Source organism: Anoplopoma fimbria, chromosome 8, assembly GCF_027596085.1.
Source record: "Anoplopoma fimbria isolate UVic2021 breed Golden Eagle Sablefish chromosome 8, Afim_UVic_2022, whole genome shotgun sequence".
Taxonomy (NCBI): Eukaryota; Metazoa; Chordata; class Actinopteri; order Perciformes; family Anoplopomatidae; genus Anoplopoma; species Anoplopoma fimbria.
Window position 1 is genome coordinate 835,543 of NC_072456.1, and position 19,641 is coordinate 855,183.

Below are 19,641 nucleotides of genomic sequence, written 5' to 3' on the forward strand. Positions count from 1 at the left end.
TATTAAGTGCAACAGAACACCTCAGTAGTGACTGAGCGTAGTGCTTCGCCTGAGATACGATCACACTCACAGGGCCGGCAGTCACCGTAGAATAACACAACAGAAGGAGAAAATATGCTAATCGTTCATTCATGTAGCCTAAAGCTAGAAATACCCACCATAATATTTTGGATAGTATTCTAGTGATGTACAAGCCATGTGCTCAAAGCTGCTGAGGTGAAAGTATAGCCGTCTGTGCCCCATTGAAAGAAGCTTAATGCTGTATGACTGAAGCTTAAATGAAGTCATGATGAGTCACATTTTCTTTTATTGTTCTTGATGCATCCATTATTAAAGTATGATTAGTATTACCCATTGTATTTAATAGAGGTGTTGCTGATTTAAAATAATCATTGCCATGATTGGTTCAGTCTCATTTTACTTCTACCCCTACTCTGTTATTTCTCTTACCGCATATCTTCTTCCTAAAATTTGCTTTCTGCTGCTCTTGGTTAGATTTAGTGCTGGGACATTTTAAGCTGTAAGCTTTGAAGAAGACTGATCAAGTTGAGTCAATGTTATTGATTTCGTTAAACATGATAAAGCCCGCAAAGGCAGCCAAATATGTACAGCTCAGTTTTTACTAGTGTACCTTTTAGCCATGGCTCTAGGGATGGCAATGTTGGTCTGTCAGTTTGTTGGTGTGCTGGCCAGTTGGTCGATCCACAACTTTTGTACAGACTGAAATATATAAAAAACTATTGGATGGATAGCCATGGAAATTTGTATTGACATTTATGGTTCCCAGATGATGTATCCTAATGACTTGATGATCCTCTGACTTTTCCTCTAGTACAACGATGAGGTAGTTGGATGAATTGCCATGGAATTTTGTATTCCTGTCACACTCAGGATGTATTGCAATTACTTTGGTATTAACCATTAACTTTCCACCTTGTAACATTATTGGGTTAAAAACTCAATTAGTTCAATACTAATGGTTTATGACCAAATACTTGAAAAACCAAACGTATGACACTTCCATCAGCCTTAGGTGTAACAAGTTTTTTCTGGACTAGTCAATGGTACATAGACGCTTTTCATGGAAGGCAAGTGTATTTAATAACTTTAACAATTGCTGCATTCCACTCAGGGGAGGGCCTGGTATTGTGTTGTCTCACTAACTCGCTTTTCCTACGATAATAATTCAAAATGTCTGCTGTAATCTGAAATGACACCCACCCTAGACAATGCCCATTGAGCATTGCCAGACTGGCTTTATTTGGCCAGTTGGCAATTTCAAACCAACAATTTCGTTTTTTTTATCATACATACTGCAGATTTTTACTCAAAGTCTCTTTCAGACAATGAGCTGTTTGTTTCATAGCGTCCTAACCATAAAATGGCCAGTACCGCCACTGGCTCGTCTGCACAATCATTTTTTTATTCCTTAAGTGTTACTCACATTACCCTGAAAAAAGAATGATGATTTCCTCAGCTCCAGTGGTCCTGATCAAAGAAACAGAAGCCCCTTTTCTCTCTTATACCCATGTGGGCCTTTAAATAAAAGACCACGCTGAGAGCTAGAGTCCTGGAATAGGACTAGTAAAGTGACTGACCTGGTCTGGCGAGTCATGGTGAAGGCTGTAGGGCCAGGTTGCGGCTTTACATGTCTGCAGGAAAGGATTTCCTCAAACAATGGTAAAATCATTTTCACAAAATTTTATTAGATTATATAAAAAAGGTTTTATCTTCTAGAGACAGAGATCAAATGTGAGTTACAGTCCAGAGGAGCTGGACTGTAAACTTGCTGCTCAAATTTCATCCGAGCTTTAACCCCCTAGGGATTTCAAGGCAAAATATATTTTTGCCGGTTGACTATTGACCTGAAGGTGTTGGTGTTATGCAACTTAAGCTCTACGAAAACAATGACCTCATCCTGATTTTTTTTTTTCTGTTCCCCCAGCCGTGGTTCAACGGTGTAGGTATCAAGTTTGAACATTTTTCCATATGTTCCTCCTGTCACATGATCAAGTGGCCTTTTGCACCCTGCTAAAAAACCACCACCACCACATGTGCACAGAATGAGCTTGGAACTGTAACAGAAACCTAGTTCCCCAGTTACTGCAAACCGTAGAGCAAAGACAAGAGGCCTGTCTGGGGATACAGCCGTGTGATGGGGCAGAAAATAAACATAAGGGGCCGGTGATATCGCCAATCTGCCATCTTTTTCTAATCAGCTTACCAAAGGCAAACATCAAACACAGCCACTCTGCTCCGAATCAGGGTGAGGCAGAGCAGATGATTGTTTTATCAGCTGGAATTCCCAGATATCTTTTGACTGTGAGAGTGACTAGCTGGAGGAGCTCACCGAGCACAAACAGCTGGCGAAAGCACAGTGTCAGATAAGAGTAGGGCTCGCAAACAAGACAAACGGCACACACACAAAGCAGGCAACGTTTAAGTTTAAACTTGCTTTTAGGGCTCAACGAATGTCATGCAGTCATACCGTTTTTTATCACACTCCAAGGAGTTTTTTCTGGAGTTCTCCAGATGTGAGTACATATTATAATAAAGGTGACATCAACATCAGCTCATTAACTGGCTGTGTGGCCTTTGAAATTGAAGAGGTACTACAAACCATTTTGTGTGCCTGCATACATATATATTACCAATGAAATCACAGTACCAACATTGTTGGATGGAAATCTAGTTTCATACCCTGGTGAACACATAGGGGGGGGCTGTCAAAACATATAAATACTAATTTAAATAAATAGAAGTTATTTTTGGGGATATTTGTTTTGCAAAAATTTACTTTAATTCCTTTTCAACTTTAATCAGAGTCTTATCTCGGTCTACCCTCCTGACCCCCCCCCATCAATGCTGTGTTATTTTCCTCAGCATGTCCTGCCATTCTGCCATATCACTCACAGATTGCTATCCAGCAGGTCCCGTCTCACTTTGACGTCCTTCCAGGCTGTTTTCTTGCAGTTTGGCGTTGAGCTGCATGCAGACTGATTGCCATCGCAGTTCGGGGGAAAGGCTCCAGGTAGCATCCCCATCGCACTCAAATATGTGGGTGGCACTGATAAGAGCGGTCAGCACGTTTTTGTCCGGCTCCCACCTCCCTCTGTACACCCTCGGTGATCCAGAAAGAACCAAGATCCAGACAGACAAGACACACGCACATGCTCAGGCATCAGATAACAGTGTGATTGGTCCCAGGCAGTGAGCCTTTCTCCTCTCGGAGACATGGCTTCTTAGCTCTTAGCCAGCATTCTCTGTTTTCATCTTTTGCAATCTTGGATGAAGTTCTATTTTTAAGTTTCTCCTATTTAAAAATTCGCAACCCAGTCGTTGTTATTCAGACATTGCTCCGCGTGTCCCTGTTTCATGCCATGGAATACATTGTGCTCCCTTTGATAATTATTTCCTGGGGGGAGAGTGTGTTCCTAGATTAGTCCCACTTTTTGGCTAATTAAAGGATGTTATGGGTTTTCTCTGCAACAACACGGGATCATCAGGCGCTTAATCAGCTCTGTCAATAGAGGAAACTGCAAGGACACTGAGCCGCACTGATACTGAGCTCCGACTGCAGGGTGTCTGCTGGGTAATATTGTGAAAGTATTGTATTGCAAAGTCGGAGTTTACCAAGAAGAAACCAAACATGGTGTGATTCAGTTAGCCTGAAAGGTCATGAAATTGCAACCACATGCTCAAGACATGGACAAACAAATCAGGCGTTATAATTACAATTGTGCAGGCATCAGCACGTTCTAAATCTAACATTGTGGCTTTGTTATACAATTAAGGTCAGCGTGTGATTCATCGTTGGGGTTGTCGCTCCAGTTGCCGCTGTGTTTGCTGTTGATTTAGAGGTTAAAGTTGAAGCTGTATTGTTTCTTTTTTTACATTACCATTGTTTACACATGCTACCACCACTAATGGTATGCTCTGTGACAGGCCCCTCTTATGCTTCTACAGCTGTCGTCCCTTGTGTGGAGTGTAGTTTCAGTAACCTGATAGTTCTAGAAGAGCCTCCATCCGTGGCTGCTGGCAAATTGCACCCTCGTAACTGTAATCGACACTGGAACCCCAAATCCCATTGCCAGCCTCCTGATAATCAATCAGGCGTGGCCTCCTGAAGGTAGCTGCAACAGGGACAACTCAGCACCACCTGATCCGTGCCAACTCCATTAGAGGCACTGGGATGCCTAGAGTATCTGCACCTCGTCTCTCCACACCCGGGCTGTGTGACTTAGGCCGTGGGGACACTTGTCTGTTGTGTGCTGTTGTCATCCAGTCACGCCAGGACGCGCTAAATGCCAAGTCTGTGCGCTCCGAGATCGGATCTTGCTCAAATTTGGATCCGAATGAGCCAGACCGCATGCCGAGGTTGCCTGGCTTGCATTGAGTTTGGATCTCAGTGAGGTGTGGACAGCATGTGGGCACAATCCTGAACATTTATCAAACTTATATGTCACATTATCTTCCACCCCCACACTGGAGTTACTCTCCTGAGGAGAGCAAAAGGGAAGAGAGTAGGAAAACCAGGGCTGGAGCCAAGCTGAAAACTCAACACAAGCTGATTTTGCTTCTACAAAATAAAAGCTTTTAAATAACAAAATAAAGGAGGGTGGGTATTTTGAAGAAGATTTTTCTGCCTGGAGAACTTTCATTGTAAAGAATTTATAAGAATTGAAATGTGTTTATAGCCGATTCATTGACCACGAAATATCTCCGATCTGATCAGGCAGGCTGCGTTGAAGTGTCAAGTGTGGACACACATATGCGGACACAGTTATGTTCCGGTATGATCACAAAATTCACATTGAAAAGGCAAGTGTAACCAGGGCCAAGGTCTGTTGCCAGTCCTGTCAAACCTCATGAAGTCATCTCTGTGGGCAGAAGAGATGCTCACCAGCTGCTGCTGAATCCTGATCGCTGCTTACATTGTGCAACCCAGCTCTTGTCAGAACTTATCTAGCTTGGTATTATCACTGTTTACTCGCTTAAACCTCGAATAACAGCAGATAATCGCCGCAGTTTTCCCTTTTGCACCATCAGTGCCTCTTGGCACTTCCTCTCCACAGCACTTTGTTTATGCCAGTGTTTTCAGGTGACTCACGTCTCCTGGAAATGTTTCTGTCTGAGTTTAAAATTCCTTTTCTTTTACAACTCTCTCCCTCACTCCCATTCTTCGTCTGCCTCTCTTTCTTCGATCTCTCAAAGCCAGGGCCTCAAAGCCAAGCCAGGTATGATTATATCTTGGTTGTTGTTATTCTCAGAGGAGAGATGCATTCGCTTTTTCCAGATTGTGGACTAAGGGGGAGGCAAATATGCAGGGAAAAAAAAGAGAGAGAGAACAGTGCGTCTCCGAGTCTACGATCTATTTATTTGGATCACCATCCAGTTTGCTTGATAGATAACTGTTCAGTAATTTCTTCCACTTTCCTCTCCTGGAGGGACTTTTTAATGATTTGTGCAGCACTTTCATGGACCACATCACTAAACACTCGTTTGTGTCGCTCTCCTCCCGGGCTTACATCTAAGGACGACTGGTAATTAGGCTTTGATGCTTCATGTTCACTCTGTCGTGCTGTCGGTGTCTCTTGTTAAATGGCTTCATGCAGCATCACAGTGACAAGTCTTTGAGCGCAATGTGTCTGCCCGAAGATAAAAATCTCACTTTACTATAAAGAACAGATCTCTTCTAAGGGAGAGCAGGAGTCTGGCATGCAAGCATAGAGTGTGTGTGTATGTGAGAGAGACAGAGAGAGAGAGAGAGAGAGAGAGACAGAGAGAGAGAGAGCAGTATTTTTCATATCTTGTCTACTGACCTTGTCTTTCTGACCAATATGGAAATTTGAATAGTGATTTTTGTCTATGAATCGAACTGCAGGCCTGTGTTTATGGTCTGCGTAATACTGAGCAAGATACTGTGGGCCCGTTGAGGTTCAGAGTTCACTCTTGACCTTTGACCTCTAACAATCTCACCTGAAGGTTAATTCAGTAGCTGCTCTGGAGCTTTCTATCATATCACACCATCTTCATCAGCAGATGGAGTTTGCCCAGTTGTCATTATTGTTGACATGCAATATTTTTTTAATTTTCAACAAGCAATCAAAAGTGGAAAAATTTGGCTTGGAAAGTAAGCATATACATTTTTCTTTTGAAGAGCTGGTTGATTAATATAAAGCTACAGCCAGTTTGCTTAGCTTAGCGTAAAGACTGAAAACAGGGGAAACAGCTAGCCTGGCTCTGTCCAAAGGTGACAAGATACGCATACCAGCACATCTCAAGCTCACTCATTGACATGTTATATCTTGTTATGTCTTCAGACCTTTTGTGGTTTTTGGCCCTGCCACAGACTCCAGGGGTGACTGCACGCTGCTTAGCAACCCCACCGCGACGACGAGATAGGTTTTATTAAATATGTTTTTTCGATCGTAATCACAAACTTAATCTGTTGACCCCTAATGATATAGTTGTACAGCTTTGCACTGAATTTTAAATGTTAGAAGCTCCAAAAAGATATAATTTGCTTAAAAAGTTTTGACTATCTACCAGCTGTCAGTTAATCACGCTGATGAGCTAGCGTGTTATGAAATCACATCATACTATGTAACGAGCCAGCTGGGTGATCACCTGGTTTATCTAGGGAAAGACTCAGCAGTATTATGATGATACAGAGGAAAGTTACTATGTTTTGCATAAAATGCACAGATGCAGGAAATCAAAAAAAATATTACCACGTCAAAGAATGGGATTAATAGCACTATACAAAGGGCAACGGTCTGGATTTTCTTGAAAAATCAACATCACAACACCCCAGCAACAACACCATCATCCTAATTACAGATCGTTTCAATAGAAGCCCAGACGCTGAATTGATAGAGAAAAGCATCGGGCCAGTGTTTTCGCGGGCTGTGACTCATTAAGTTACCGTAGGGGTCGTTCTATCATATAATATGAATCCTTGTGGGTTGAATTAGTGATTTGCAGCTTGTACTGCTGTCACACAGGATGGGGCTGATATGATTAGTTTGGGAATACAGAGGGGATGAAGTTTAAAGAAGAGTGTCAGACAGATCACCATAGCCTCTAGAGTATCACTTAGCAAGAGAGAACGATTGCAATTTTTTTAACAACTCTGGTGTCAGTGGCAATGTTACCAATTAAGTAGTAATTTTTAAAAGGTGTGCTTATCTGCAAAGAGGACGATAGAAAGCCAGATCCTTGCCCAGGATAAGTTTAAGTTGAGTGCAGGCTCAGGCCATTAACCACCTGACTAGATTTGGTCCAAATGGTGGAAACAAGAAAACAACAGTTTATGTCCCAAAACATTACGTTTGTTTTCCCCGTCTCACTACCAGACTGTGAAAATCAATTTTAAATGGCAGTCTGAGAACCAAAAGGCATCGCTGCATGCTTTAGAGATAGTAACAGAGAGCCGCCGCTTACTATTTTTTCCCTCATGCTAACAAAGACTCCACTGTGTGAAAGTTCAGACCCCGCCGAGGCTTTATATCAGAGCTGAGTGCCTTTTAGGGAGAACACAGCATGCCGTCTTTGTGAGTTTATCAGCAAAGGGAGTGCATAAACAACCACAGAGCCCGATAAAGAAGAACAATCTACAGCATCACAGCACAGCAATTACACCAGCATAGTAACTGTACCGCCTGGTGGTTTTGGATGTGTTTTAGTGAACACGAGAATATCAAAGCTTTGATATTTGCCGTGTGAACTTGGATCACGTGGCATGCTGTGAATTATCTCTGTTTATGCCTAAATCTTTTCCACGCTATACCATTTTTTTGTACAGGTGTGTTTGTCCTTTGTGTGACTTCAATCCCTCTCTTTTGCCCTTACCAGGTTGAGCTGCATCTGAAGCCGATCCAGTCTCTGCTGCGCCACCAGAAGCCACTGGTCTTAGTGCTCAACTCCCCACAGCCGCTGATATGGAAGATCAAGACTGAGAACCTGGCCCTGGGCGTTAAACGTACCTTTCATGTGAGTCCAGCATCACTCGAAGACTTTAAGTCCTACTTCCTAAAGCTGCACATTCATTTCCTCACATGCTGAACTGTGCTCCCATTTGAGTAGCCTTCTCACTAAGAGGTCCGCCACGGTAACGGTGGCGAGGCATTAATCTCTGTATATACACAAACATAGCGTTTCATCAGTGCATCCTTATTTAGCTGCAGCTCTGCGCTCTCCTCAGAAGTGTGCAGACAAGTTTTCTTTTGTATGATTGTAAAAGAAACGGTGGAGCTAGTTATAGAAGTATTATTTAATATGAATACTCTTTGATTCATATGAAATGATTCAGTATGTGACTGAGTTTTTTATTTTATCATTATTTTGCCAAACTCAAACCAATATCACTCCCTCACATTGAAGTGTAAAATGTATTTATGTATAAAGATATAATGTGCTCTGTCAGCTTTATTCACACCCTATAACCTCGGGGCCGTATCCCTGCCACCTCCCTCCCTCCTGGTAACAGTCTTGTTGATAGCTTGGCAGCTGTTCAAATCATACTGGGCGTATCCGTATACCACGAAAACCCTAACAACGGGGAATGTGTGGTAGCAAACACAAAACCACTAAAGCTGTGCTGAGTAAGGAGTTAATCCCTAACCCACTGGTAATTACTGGAATCTGGAACCATAATGCCTATTTGTTTGTAAAATAATGAATCTTAATAGTTGCATTTTGGTGTACGATCAGAGATGACATTGATCCAGATGTGTAACATCAGCAAGGCAGTCATTCAAAAAATATGTTTTCATCGCAGACTTAAAGTGATCAATATTGCTTTTGGAGAACAGCAGCCTCTGTGGTTAAAAGTGGTAGTTACAGGACTACAGCACATTGTATATATAATTTCCTCTCCATGTTACTTTTCTGTGGCATGTTAAAATGTAGCGTAACAACAGCACAAATTGAGAACAATCATAACTGACTCATTCAGGTCAGGTTTGCGAACATAAGCCGCCATAAGCTACTTGTCATACCAGAGTAATGAAGGATGAAGCAGTATTTAATCAAAAATAGTGTGTTTTATTAAATGAACTCAACTTTGTAGGAAAAATAAAGTGTTTATTCTTTCTTTCAAAAGTTACTTTGTGTCACTTTAAAGTTATCAAAATAGCTCTACAGAGTTAGGATCAGAGTACACATGGGGAAGGAAGAGGGATATTCCAGTGCAGTTGAGTCAGGTCCCCTGGAGAGCCAGCCTTTTTTAGTAAAGGTACCAGGGGGCCTCGCTGGGAAACTTAATAAAAAATGTAAAAATGGACTGCTTCAGTGCCCATGTTCAAAGCCTGTGTATCACATGAGAAAATCACAGCAAAATGAGAGCCAGAAACCTCAGCCTGGGCTCAACTATACTATGCTGCCCTGAAAACTTTTTTTTTCTCTTTGCCTTTATATTCGCTGAAGGCCTTTCTGTATTTGTGGCTTCCCAGAAGTAATCACTTTCAATCGTATGTTAACACCACAGCATTCCCCAAGAATGCAGTATCAGGTACACAAGTGATTTCCACATGGGGCCCAGTGATTTCTTGCTTACCCCTCACGCACAAAAAGCCCTGCCCCAACACAGAGGAAAACATTTATGGATTGCAAAATCCTTGTGTTATGCACAGGCTCATCTTTACACACGCAAACACATATAAAGAGCCTTGTACTCCACTGAGATTATGGTATTGTCTTTGTCCCAGCCCCTGGGACAAAGACAATACTGTAATACCAGAGCATTAAAACACATTTGCGACCACATGGAACTATTTTCAACTTATCTGACAAGTCACTTTAAGCAAACATATTAATTCAATTCAATTCAATTCAGTTTATTTTGTATAGCCCAGAATCACAAATTACAAATTTGCCTCAGAGGGCTTTACAATCTGTACACATGTTACATCCTCTGTCCTTCCCTCACATCGTCCTTACACCCTCACATCGCACAGGAAAAACTCCCCTAAAAACCCCTTTAACAGGGAGAAAAAAGGAAGAAACCTCTGGGAGAACGACAGAGGAGGGATCCTTCTCCAGGATGGACAGAATGCAATAGATGTCATTGAATCATCTCCTCTGCATTGAGAGGGATTTCTGTGTGCTAAAAATTGGTTGCATAGTTAAAGGTTAGAGCTAAAACCTTCGCTCATATTGCATCCAAATAATTCAATTCTAAACAAAACCTTTTGCGTTTAAAGATCATTGTCCTGTGCATGAGTAGGACCGCAGCTGTCGGAGAACAACATGAAGACACAGGGGCCCGAGTGCCTCCTCTTAATTAATATTTCCTGTAGTAATGGAAATAAATGCTCTCATGTCAAAGGAGAGTGTAGCATTTCATGCAGATGGATGTGCATCTGGCCTGCTTGTATTTTCACAAGCTGTGATAATGTGTGGCCAGTGATATGTGTGTTTCTGCAGAGACCAGCAGGCCTGCATCACAGTAAATGTCCCCCCCTTGTCAGTGATGGCAGACAGAAAACAGCTGACAGCCATCATTAGACCCTACAGAGCTGTTGCTGTGTGTCTAATGATGTTGGACATCAGTGCTTTTTCTAGAGCACTTCTTCTTAATCTCTACCGAGCAAGAGGCTGCCATGTATATACGTTTTAAATGATACATCCCTGAATGTGGGGAATGTGTATTTTCTGAATAATTTACAGTAGCAACACATGCTGCGGCTAATTATCTGACTGGAGGCAAAACTGAGGTGTTAGCCCTCTCTGTTGGCCCTTCAGTATGATACTACTTTCTGACATTCATGATGATTTTTAAGTGGGGCGCGGAGAGATGAAGGGAATCTTAACAGTGAAGCAGAAGGACTCTGCAGCCAGACAAAGCCGATCTATTGGCTTGGACTGACTTCAGAGGCCCCCGCTGAATTAGGTGTTATGTATTTTGAGTTTGAGTGACAGCACCGAGCCCTTTGGCGGCACAAGCTGTCGGTATCTTATCCACCAGCCTGACTTCACATGGCCGTGACCCGGAGGAGTCCCAGGTTCTCAGGTTCTCTCCACAGTGACCTCCTTAACATGCCACTGAACTCAAATACCACGCAACATCCTGCCTGGAGAGTAATGACCAAGCCATCATACTTTTTGGGAAGTGTGAAGACTCCGCAGGTTGTCGTTGCATTTGGTCGTGGCAAAATTTGGTTGTAAGAAAATAACTTAAAATCTAAAATAACATAATGAATTAATTTATGTCTTAGGATTTTAGAAAGACCAACTATGTATTTTTAATATTTTTAACTATGTATTTAATTAACCTTTGTATGATTATGTAGTTAACATACTAATGTGGGCATATTTACCAAGAATTGAGCTAGCATTAGCTCCATGGGTTGGTTGAAAACACCATATCTGGATTACGCAATGTTTTTAGTGTTTCCATGTGTCTTATTATAAAATGAAAACCATGTGAAAGGGGTCTTTAATATGCATGATGGCTACATACATGAATGCTAAAAGCTATGTCCCAGACAAAAGTCAGCATCCTTCCCAGTCAATGATTAATGTAAAAGGCAGTTAGGCAGTAAACACATGATTTGATCTATTCCTTACACTTTTTTTTTGTCTTTTGAAAAAGAAGCTAAAACAGGGACACCAACCTCCAAAGTCTTCAAAGGCTAAGTCTCTTTGCCCTATGCAACCTGCTACAACATAAGGTGAAATCCAAAGCACCTAGTTACGGTTGCTAAACTATGCTGGATAGTCATCTGGAGGGGGGGGGGGTTAGCAAAAAAAGTCAGTTGATAAAATAAAAAACTTGCATGCAGTTACAAAACTATGTATGCACCACGACCACAGATTTAAAAAATCTCTGCGTGTTAGTGCCAATTCCCACACATTTCCCACCCGTGCCTCTCAGGTGGAGAAGTTGCTGTGTGGAGATCGTAGAGTAACAGAGTCAAGAGGAGCTGGTTTTGAGCTTAACACTTCAGAACAGAAACCCACAGCCAGACCTCCCTCGCACTGCCTTTCCATCAGAGTGGCTGTTTCCTGGGGCTAATTGGACTCTGATTCGGCCCTGCCAGTCCTAGTTTCCTGGTCCCGGTGCTCTGGGCTCCGTGGACACAGATGAGCTGCCTGGAAAAGCTTCAGAGACGCTGAACACTGTTGCTGTTGGCCAGCGGACCCTGCCGCCTTTTAAAATGCCAGAATCCAGACTTCTGTTGTAAAACATGTTCTCTGCAGTACTCCACGTCAATCAGCAGCAGCCAGGAATCATCGTGGGTCTAAAGTGACATGGAATATGAACGTTGAAATCATGCCAAATTTGATTTTACCAAGGGACTCTAGGGTTCTAAGTGAGACACATGTGCAGAGAGAGCTTTGTTGACTTTGTGGCCAAGTGCATATATTTCTTTTTTTGATGGTTAGGGGAGGAGGGGCTGTGTTGCATCTCTGCTTGAAAGATTCGATCTGGATCAAATGTTTTGTGACTCTGGATGGAACAACGCTGTAAAGTTTTGCTGTTGGCTCGCGTTGCCTATTGTTTGTTTGCCAAGCTTTGCTTTTACAGGGCCTGTTACTTTAATGCTCGTGGTATGAGTTTGTTCGCCCCTCGCACATGAGCTCTCTCCTCGGCGTGACCGTTAATGGAAACCTCGGGTAGCCGCTATTGGTTTTTATTTGGAGACAGGAATAGGAGAAGATCGCTCCCGAGTGGTGCTGAGACATATGGTATTGTTTTTCCCAATGAAAGAGCATGTCAGTTCACACGAACACACGCACGTTTTGCAGCGAGCAGCATGATCAGCAGCATCTCATCAAGAAATGACGAGATCAAACCAGCCACAAAAGCATTTATCACATTAATATCACCGGAGAGTTAATGCACGTTCATATCATCTATCAACCCTTTCTGCACTTTCCATCCCCCTCCTCTGTGTGCAACACCTCCTAATTTCTAAACAGCCGTTTGCGATTTCCCAGGCTCAGGGTGTTGCTCAGTGGAGGATTATAGCTTTAATTGATCTCAAACATTTGGCATGCAGTCTCTTTTTTTTACTGCTCATATGGCTGTAATATGTTGATGCTTATAGGCAGAAAGGGCAGGAAACGTACTGTGAAATGTAATCTTAGAATTTAAAAGACATTAGAATAGTACTTTAAACAGTTATAATACACCAATACAAACTCACAGTGGTTAAAGTAAAATTCCTGCCTGCAAATACCATTACAAACATAATTTACATGAGTTTCTATCATCAAGGACATGAAAGCAAGAGTCTAAGTCCCCCATGGTATGTAACAAACTGCTCTTCTACATTCTTTGTTTGCGCTCAACTGTCTGCCAAGTCTGAGGAATTCCTCTTAAATCGAGGTTACGTCCAGTTTTCATGTATTTCTTAACTTCAGAACACATTACAAGGCCTTCGCAGCTAACAAAAACTACATTCAAGACACTTTCTGGTAGTAATAGTAACAGATTGCTTCATAAGATATGAACTCTGTTTCCACATAGTGAGGCTATGCTTTTGTTGGCAATGGGCTGCCGCTCGCAGCTCAGAAGAACTCGGCTCTTGGGCCTTTTTGCTTAACGGGAGTGCGTCAGCAACAAAAATAACAGTATTTAGAGAGTGACAGCTTATATAATAGTAATCACTTTAGTGAATTTATATTTACAGTATATTTTACACTTAATAATAATAATAATACTTTAATTTTATATAGCGCTTTTCTAGATACCCAAAGACACTTTACATAGGGCGAAGACAAACACTTAAGACCATGAAAGAAATTGTTCTATCCTTTCCAGCACTTTAAGGGCTCTATTATCCTGAAGTAGAGAGGAAACACAAGTAAGCGTGACCAGCAAGTTTTTTCAATTTTGGTGACCACAGTTGTCGGTGCGGATCAGGTGCAACCAGCTGGGAGCAGGCTGAATAATTATTAGAATAAGGAATATGGAATGAACGGTCAGAGTCAGGGCAAATTTCAATAATGACCAATCACCACGTACTGTATATAAGAAATGGACATAGTCACAGTGACGTAGGTTTGTTCGACATTGTGGTTTTTGGCTGTCGCCATCTTTTTTCTTTTGTAACTAGAAGTTACACAAGATCTGAAAGGAGCTAAGTACAACCAAACGCATTTTTAACGACCATGTGCAGTTAACTTCCATGTACTGAAAACACACTGTGAAAGGGTTAAATAAATTTTACTCTGAATGGGACCATAATTTACTAATTGAACATCATGCTGTATTGAAGAAGACAAGAAACTAGAGATTGAGACCAGGGGCTGGGGTTCCTGAGCGAGACAATAAAAAGGTGATATAATATTGCACCGGCTTCTGGAATATCGGAGGGGTTCATTAATGGATTAGTTCTCATATCTTAATACTCACAAATGCAATATAAAGTTTGGAAATTTGCTAGTTTGTGTTTAGAAAAACACACAATGTCAGTTAACAATAAATTCCGATGTCTCGTCAGAAGATGTGAATGATTAATGAATTTGTCTATGTGTGAGTGTGATTCTCCTCCATTGAGCTCTGAGCAGAAGGAAACACAAGTGAGCACGATCAGCGGAAAACATGTAGGGTGTTTCTGCCTCTGAAATTGGTGTTGTTGTTTTTTTTTTTGTGCGTGTGCCTCTGCCAACTAAAGCCACCTAAAATTGCCCAGCGTCTGCGATAAGAAAACGCAAACGCAGTTTAGTGACAAATTGAGCACCAAAATTCCACCACGCCAACTAATCAGCATGACACAGCCTGGTCTGCGCCTCTCCTCCCACCTCGGCCCAAACATTTTTCTTTTGTTGCCAGGAAACTACCAAACAGGGGCAGACATAAAAACATTGAGTTGTACCAAAATGTAAAAGTATTTTGGGTTTGTCAACTGAGCATGCAACAGGGGATACAGAGAGAGATAGGGGGGAGAGAGTTTGTTAAAGCCCACAGTGGGTTCCTCACTTCCCTGGCTCAAATTCCTGAGGTTTTCAGTGCTCTGGAAGGCCTGGAGCTAATTTGGCTTTCAGGCTTTCCCCTCTAATTCTTTGCGACTAATTACAGTCGTATTCCTGCAATTAAACTGATAAACTCTGCTGAGCTTGGCAAGGTTGAGCAAAGAAACCCCGGCCCCTCCTCCTCACCCGCTCAGGGCACCACCACTTCGCCATGTTTCTCTCTCTCTGTTGCTTCTCGCCGTAGTAAACGCACTAAAAATAAAATCAACCTGAGTTCTTCGACAGAGCCTGTCTCCTCGGCCCACAGAATTTACTGCCTCTGGTGACGATGCCAGTAACACCGAGAGGAGCGTCCAGAGGTCAGACAGATGTTGTGCATGAGGGAGATTTGTACGGTTATGTCTGAAAAACCTCAACACCCCATAGGGATATTATTATATTATCGTTCAAGCGCGATTGCAAATTTAGGGACAACTTCATAACATCATCGCAAAGAAGTGGTCTTACGTATTCCTCTTGGATCCGAGAGGATTTCATGTTTTAATTGGGCCTGCTAGCACTGTCTCAGCTCATGCATACAGATAGGATACCTAGGGAGGAAGAAAAACAAGCATAGAAATAAAATGAGGTAGGCTGTCTAGACCTTTTGCTTGGACTCTTTTTGGTAGTCCGGTAGGGTTTTTTCGGCACATGTGAATGTTTATCCCTCTGAAATGAAGCATACTGGCTGAATTCCAGTAAGTGCTAAAGGGTGGTCCCTCCTCAATCCGGCTGGGACAGTTTGCCTGTCAAACGATCTTTGCCCTCCATCATTTTAAGACTTCCCCCTTCATTTGTGTGACTGTTTCTATTTGACCTGTAACGAGAGTGTGGGCTTACCTACCGGCCCTCCTGTCTTGTCGGTCTGTCTGTGTCAAATATTTGTGTCTTCTTCCCCTGTGGCAATTTTCACATAGACCTACACATTTGCGATGACGCACTACAAACGCAGTATGCGGTACAAACACTGGAAACCAGACACCTTATTGTGTGGAACATGTGTAAAAATACGTGGGGAATATTTGTGGAAGCTTTGAAATAACGGTTTGGGATGGAGTGTGAAGGATGGCTTTCACCAATGTTTAGAGAGCAGGTTTAAATTTGGAAAAGCTGAGGGTTTTTTTTTTCCCGTTGCCTGCAGGTTCTTCTTTTTTAGTTCACTTTAATACCCAAATCCTTCTCAACAGAGAGGTCACCGTCGGCTGTAATCTTGAAATGTTAAACTGTTAGGTGAAATACAGAACATTTTAGTAAATACCTCAATGTAAATAGAAGCTGGAGTTCAGTAAAGCTATATAGAAAACATGCAGTTATCATTTACTATCACATTGCACAAAGCTGAGATAACACAGGAGCTCCTTTGTCCCCTAATACTTGCACTTTCCCTTCCTAAAGGTATCAGAGGGCTCAGAGGTCCTCTTCCAGCCGGGAAACTTCTCCCTCTCCTGCCAGATCCAGAATGAGAGCCTTCCCCATGGCAACAAGCACCTCCTCAACTGGGCCCAGAAGAAGTACAGGGCAGTCACCTCTTTCTCTGAGCTCAGGATGACTCAAGACATCTACATCAAAGTCGGAGAAGGTGTGTGCTAGATTCCCCAAATTCCCAACATAGCTTTTGGGCCCCGAGGCTCCCCTCCCCATTCCCCTTCAGCTCCCATAACTTTACTTAGCTTTTGTGTTTGAACCCCGGCTAAAGGTTTACGTGCACCACTCTGGGAAAATAATTTCCTTCCCTCAACGGGCATTCACCCTCTTACTGTTTAACAGGATACCCGTGGTAAAAGTAAGCTGCTTTTCAGCTGAAGAACTATGGGAGCTCACAGATATAAGTATTGTGGCTCATATTAAATAATTTCATGCAGTATCACTATATAGATAAATATTGGTAATGTATGAAAATATACTGTTTCTTTTTTAAACTCCTCATAATATTTTCAATAGAGGTGAAAAGATTTGTTGAATGATTCATTAATATGCAAATATTTCAGTATTTTTTATTTTTTTATTATCATCATTTTTTAACCTTTATTTATTCAGCAAGGACACCTCTCTTTTTCATGAACACCCTGATCACTTTCACACAGCTACACAGTCACACCTGTCCAGTACAACAACAGTCTGACCTGCTGGCCACTGATATTTGATTTTTCAGTTAAACCACAGTTTGTTATTGAGCATCTTGCTGCATAACAAAAAGTAAAAAGTTCAAATTAATAACATGTAGTATGTGTTATTCATAGTTATTTATAAAAAATGTTAACCTCTGCCTCACTTAAAGCTGCCCCTATAGAGTTTTCTCGTAACAAAAAATGTAAAGTTATGTTCACATTTACTTCCTTGTAAGACACTAACAAAGACATGTTGATATTTTAAATCATGCAATATTTATATACAGGTTTGGTAACTGGTTGTCTTATTTGCAAGTTACTGCTACCAACTGTAAATCCCCAGAAATTGTGAAATTTACTGTGACCTCACATTTTTGGCCAAATAAATCTATTTCACACAAATGTCCATTAGGTTAAAATAATCAAGGGACCCCATTTTTGACAGACATGGACATGGATGCTACATGATAAGTTAGTGGCGGCATACACAAGGCAGTAATTGTAGTCATGTATGTATGTGTGAGACGAATAAAGATATAGAAGTTACAGAAATAAAATGCGAAGCCACGATAGTGATTTGAAGAAAAAACTATAAAACAGGCTGGTTGCTATTTAAGACTTTGCCTTGTTGAATTGCTCTCAGATAGACCGACAGTTTTAAAATGTCTGTGATTTCTATATTTTTCCAAGTTGTGTTACTGCCATAGTTTTCACTAAGCTAATATGGCTTGATTAAAACAACCCAAAAAATGTACAAAACCTGCTGGAGGTCGTATATAGGTTGACCAAATGACCGCTGTAAAAAAGCCCAAAGGTAAGCAGGTGATAGATCATCGCTATCACATTTTTCCAATGAGTAAGGCGAGGGGAAGGGCTGGGGGGGACTGCAGGACTCTCACGGGAGGCTATGATTGATCTCCTCACGTGGACTTTCCTCTCCACTGGCAGGCCCATACAGTGAACAGCACGTCCTACTTTGCATTGCATCAGCTCTCAGTCAGGACATCTTGACTTTTAATGAGCATCCTTTACCACATGGAAATAAAACAAGGCTCATGTCTGGAGAGAAATAACAGCTCCACCACTGCCGCTGATAAGTTCTCCCTCTGTGTTGTTATTTGCTTTGGAGCACAGAGTTGTTGCTTAGCCTGCAAGCGTTTGGCTTGTGTCATTAGAGGGGCTGTGGTTTGGCTGAAGCCCAGAGTGCCATAGTGTTGACTTCAAGCAAAGAGCCGTAGTTTTCCACTCCTCCACATCATCAGCGGTGTTTCGTGAAGATGGATAGATCCTCACTCCGCTTCCTAACCAGGCGGTCAAGGTCTCCCCTCAGCTCTTTCAAGAGCCACAAGGGCTCCGGAAAGGAAGGTGCCAACTTTCAGTTTACACTCTGTCCGAGGCTCTGTTTGCCAAATAAGGAAGCAGCTGTCTTGCGTTTTTCTCTCAGTGCTGTGAAAGGGTGTAACTTTTCAGAACTTTCTTTGCAGTTGACAAATTTTCTAACATTCGTGAAAGTGGAGGAAAAAAAACTAGAAGGTTTGATATAAAAATGTGTTTGTGAATATTATTGTCCTGAGTTTGTGGAGGAATTCCAGTAAAAAAAACAAAAACATTGCTTAGTTTTCCCACGTAAAAAACAGAAAAAACATTTCCCTGTTGATAAAAAAACAGGTCATGCCAACCAGAGCATGGACGACCTCATCCAACACAGGGCTTGGCCCAGTTAGTGCTGAGACAATGGGAATACCAGATGCAGGGCTGTGTGGTGAAGTGAGCGGGGAGACTGTTCCTCATCTGCAACTAATGGGTCAAACAAAGCAAACATCCACCCTACCAAAGTCTCCGTGAGCGGGGCATTGAATTCCACCCAGGAGCAGAGCGGGGGGTGCTGTTCTTTAGCTGACCTCATGCTCTGACCTCCCTGTGGAGGGGGGTAACAAAAAGGCTGTATTTCTACTTATGGGAGATCAAAATAGCCTCACTGAAACCCCCGACCAGTAATGCAAACAATCTCTCCTCTTTCAGATCCGCTGTTTTCTGACACCTGCAAGATTGATACCAAGTTCCTGTCTCTGAACTACCTTGGCAGCTACGTGGAACCACAGGCATCAAAGGGTTGCGTCCTATCAGACCCCGACAAAGACCAAGAGGTCCACATCGTTGAGCTCCAGGCGCCCAACTCCAGCAGGTGAGCGGCCAAAGCCAAGAAAACATGTTGTCATGGTTTATTTTTTGAGGTCAAGATGCTCTCACAAATCTCTGCAGAGTTTGTGAGAGCAGTGGGGGACGGTGGGGGTTCACTCTTCACTTAGCCATGTTCTTTTTGAGAAAGATATTTCAAAACGGGGTCTAGAAGTCCAGGTTTGCCAGATAATCTCCTCACCCCCCCAGTGGAGTAATTATTTAGTTCGCCCCAAAAGACAGCAGATCTGGGAATGTGTCTGTAACTGCGTTGTATCTCACTCCAGTGCTATCTGGTCTGTCGTGCATATGTCTGCTTTTTTTTTCTGGGAATGCGTCCAGCTTTTCTTAATTAGTTGGCCAGACACAGGAGGCGCGATAACACCACGTA

At 42.2% G+C, this 19,641-nt stretch overlaps 1 protein-coding gene across 2 annotated transcripts in view; it reads left to right on the plus strand.

The window, feature by feature from the left end:
• Positions 1–19,641, plus strand: part of tgfbr3 (transforming growth factor, beta receptor III) — a 69,236-nt gene that overhangs the window by 27,025 nt on the left and 22,570 nt on the right. For both annotated transcript variants that reach the window (XM_054602646.1, XM_054602647.1), the window contains exons 4-6: positions 7,858–7,995; positions 16,360–16,543; positions 19,095–19,257. In XM_054602646.1, coding sequence (XP_054458621.1) covers positions 7,858–7,995; positions 16,360–16,543; positions 19,095–19,257 — 485 coding nt within the window. The remainder of the gene's footprint in view (positions 1–7,857; positions 7,996–16,359; positions 16,544–19,094; positions 19,258–19,641) is intronic.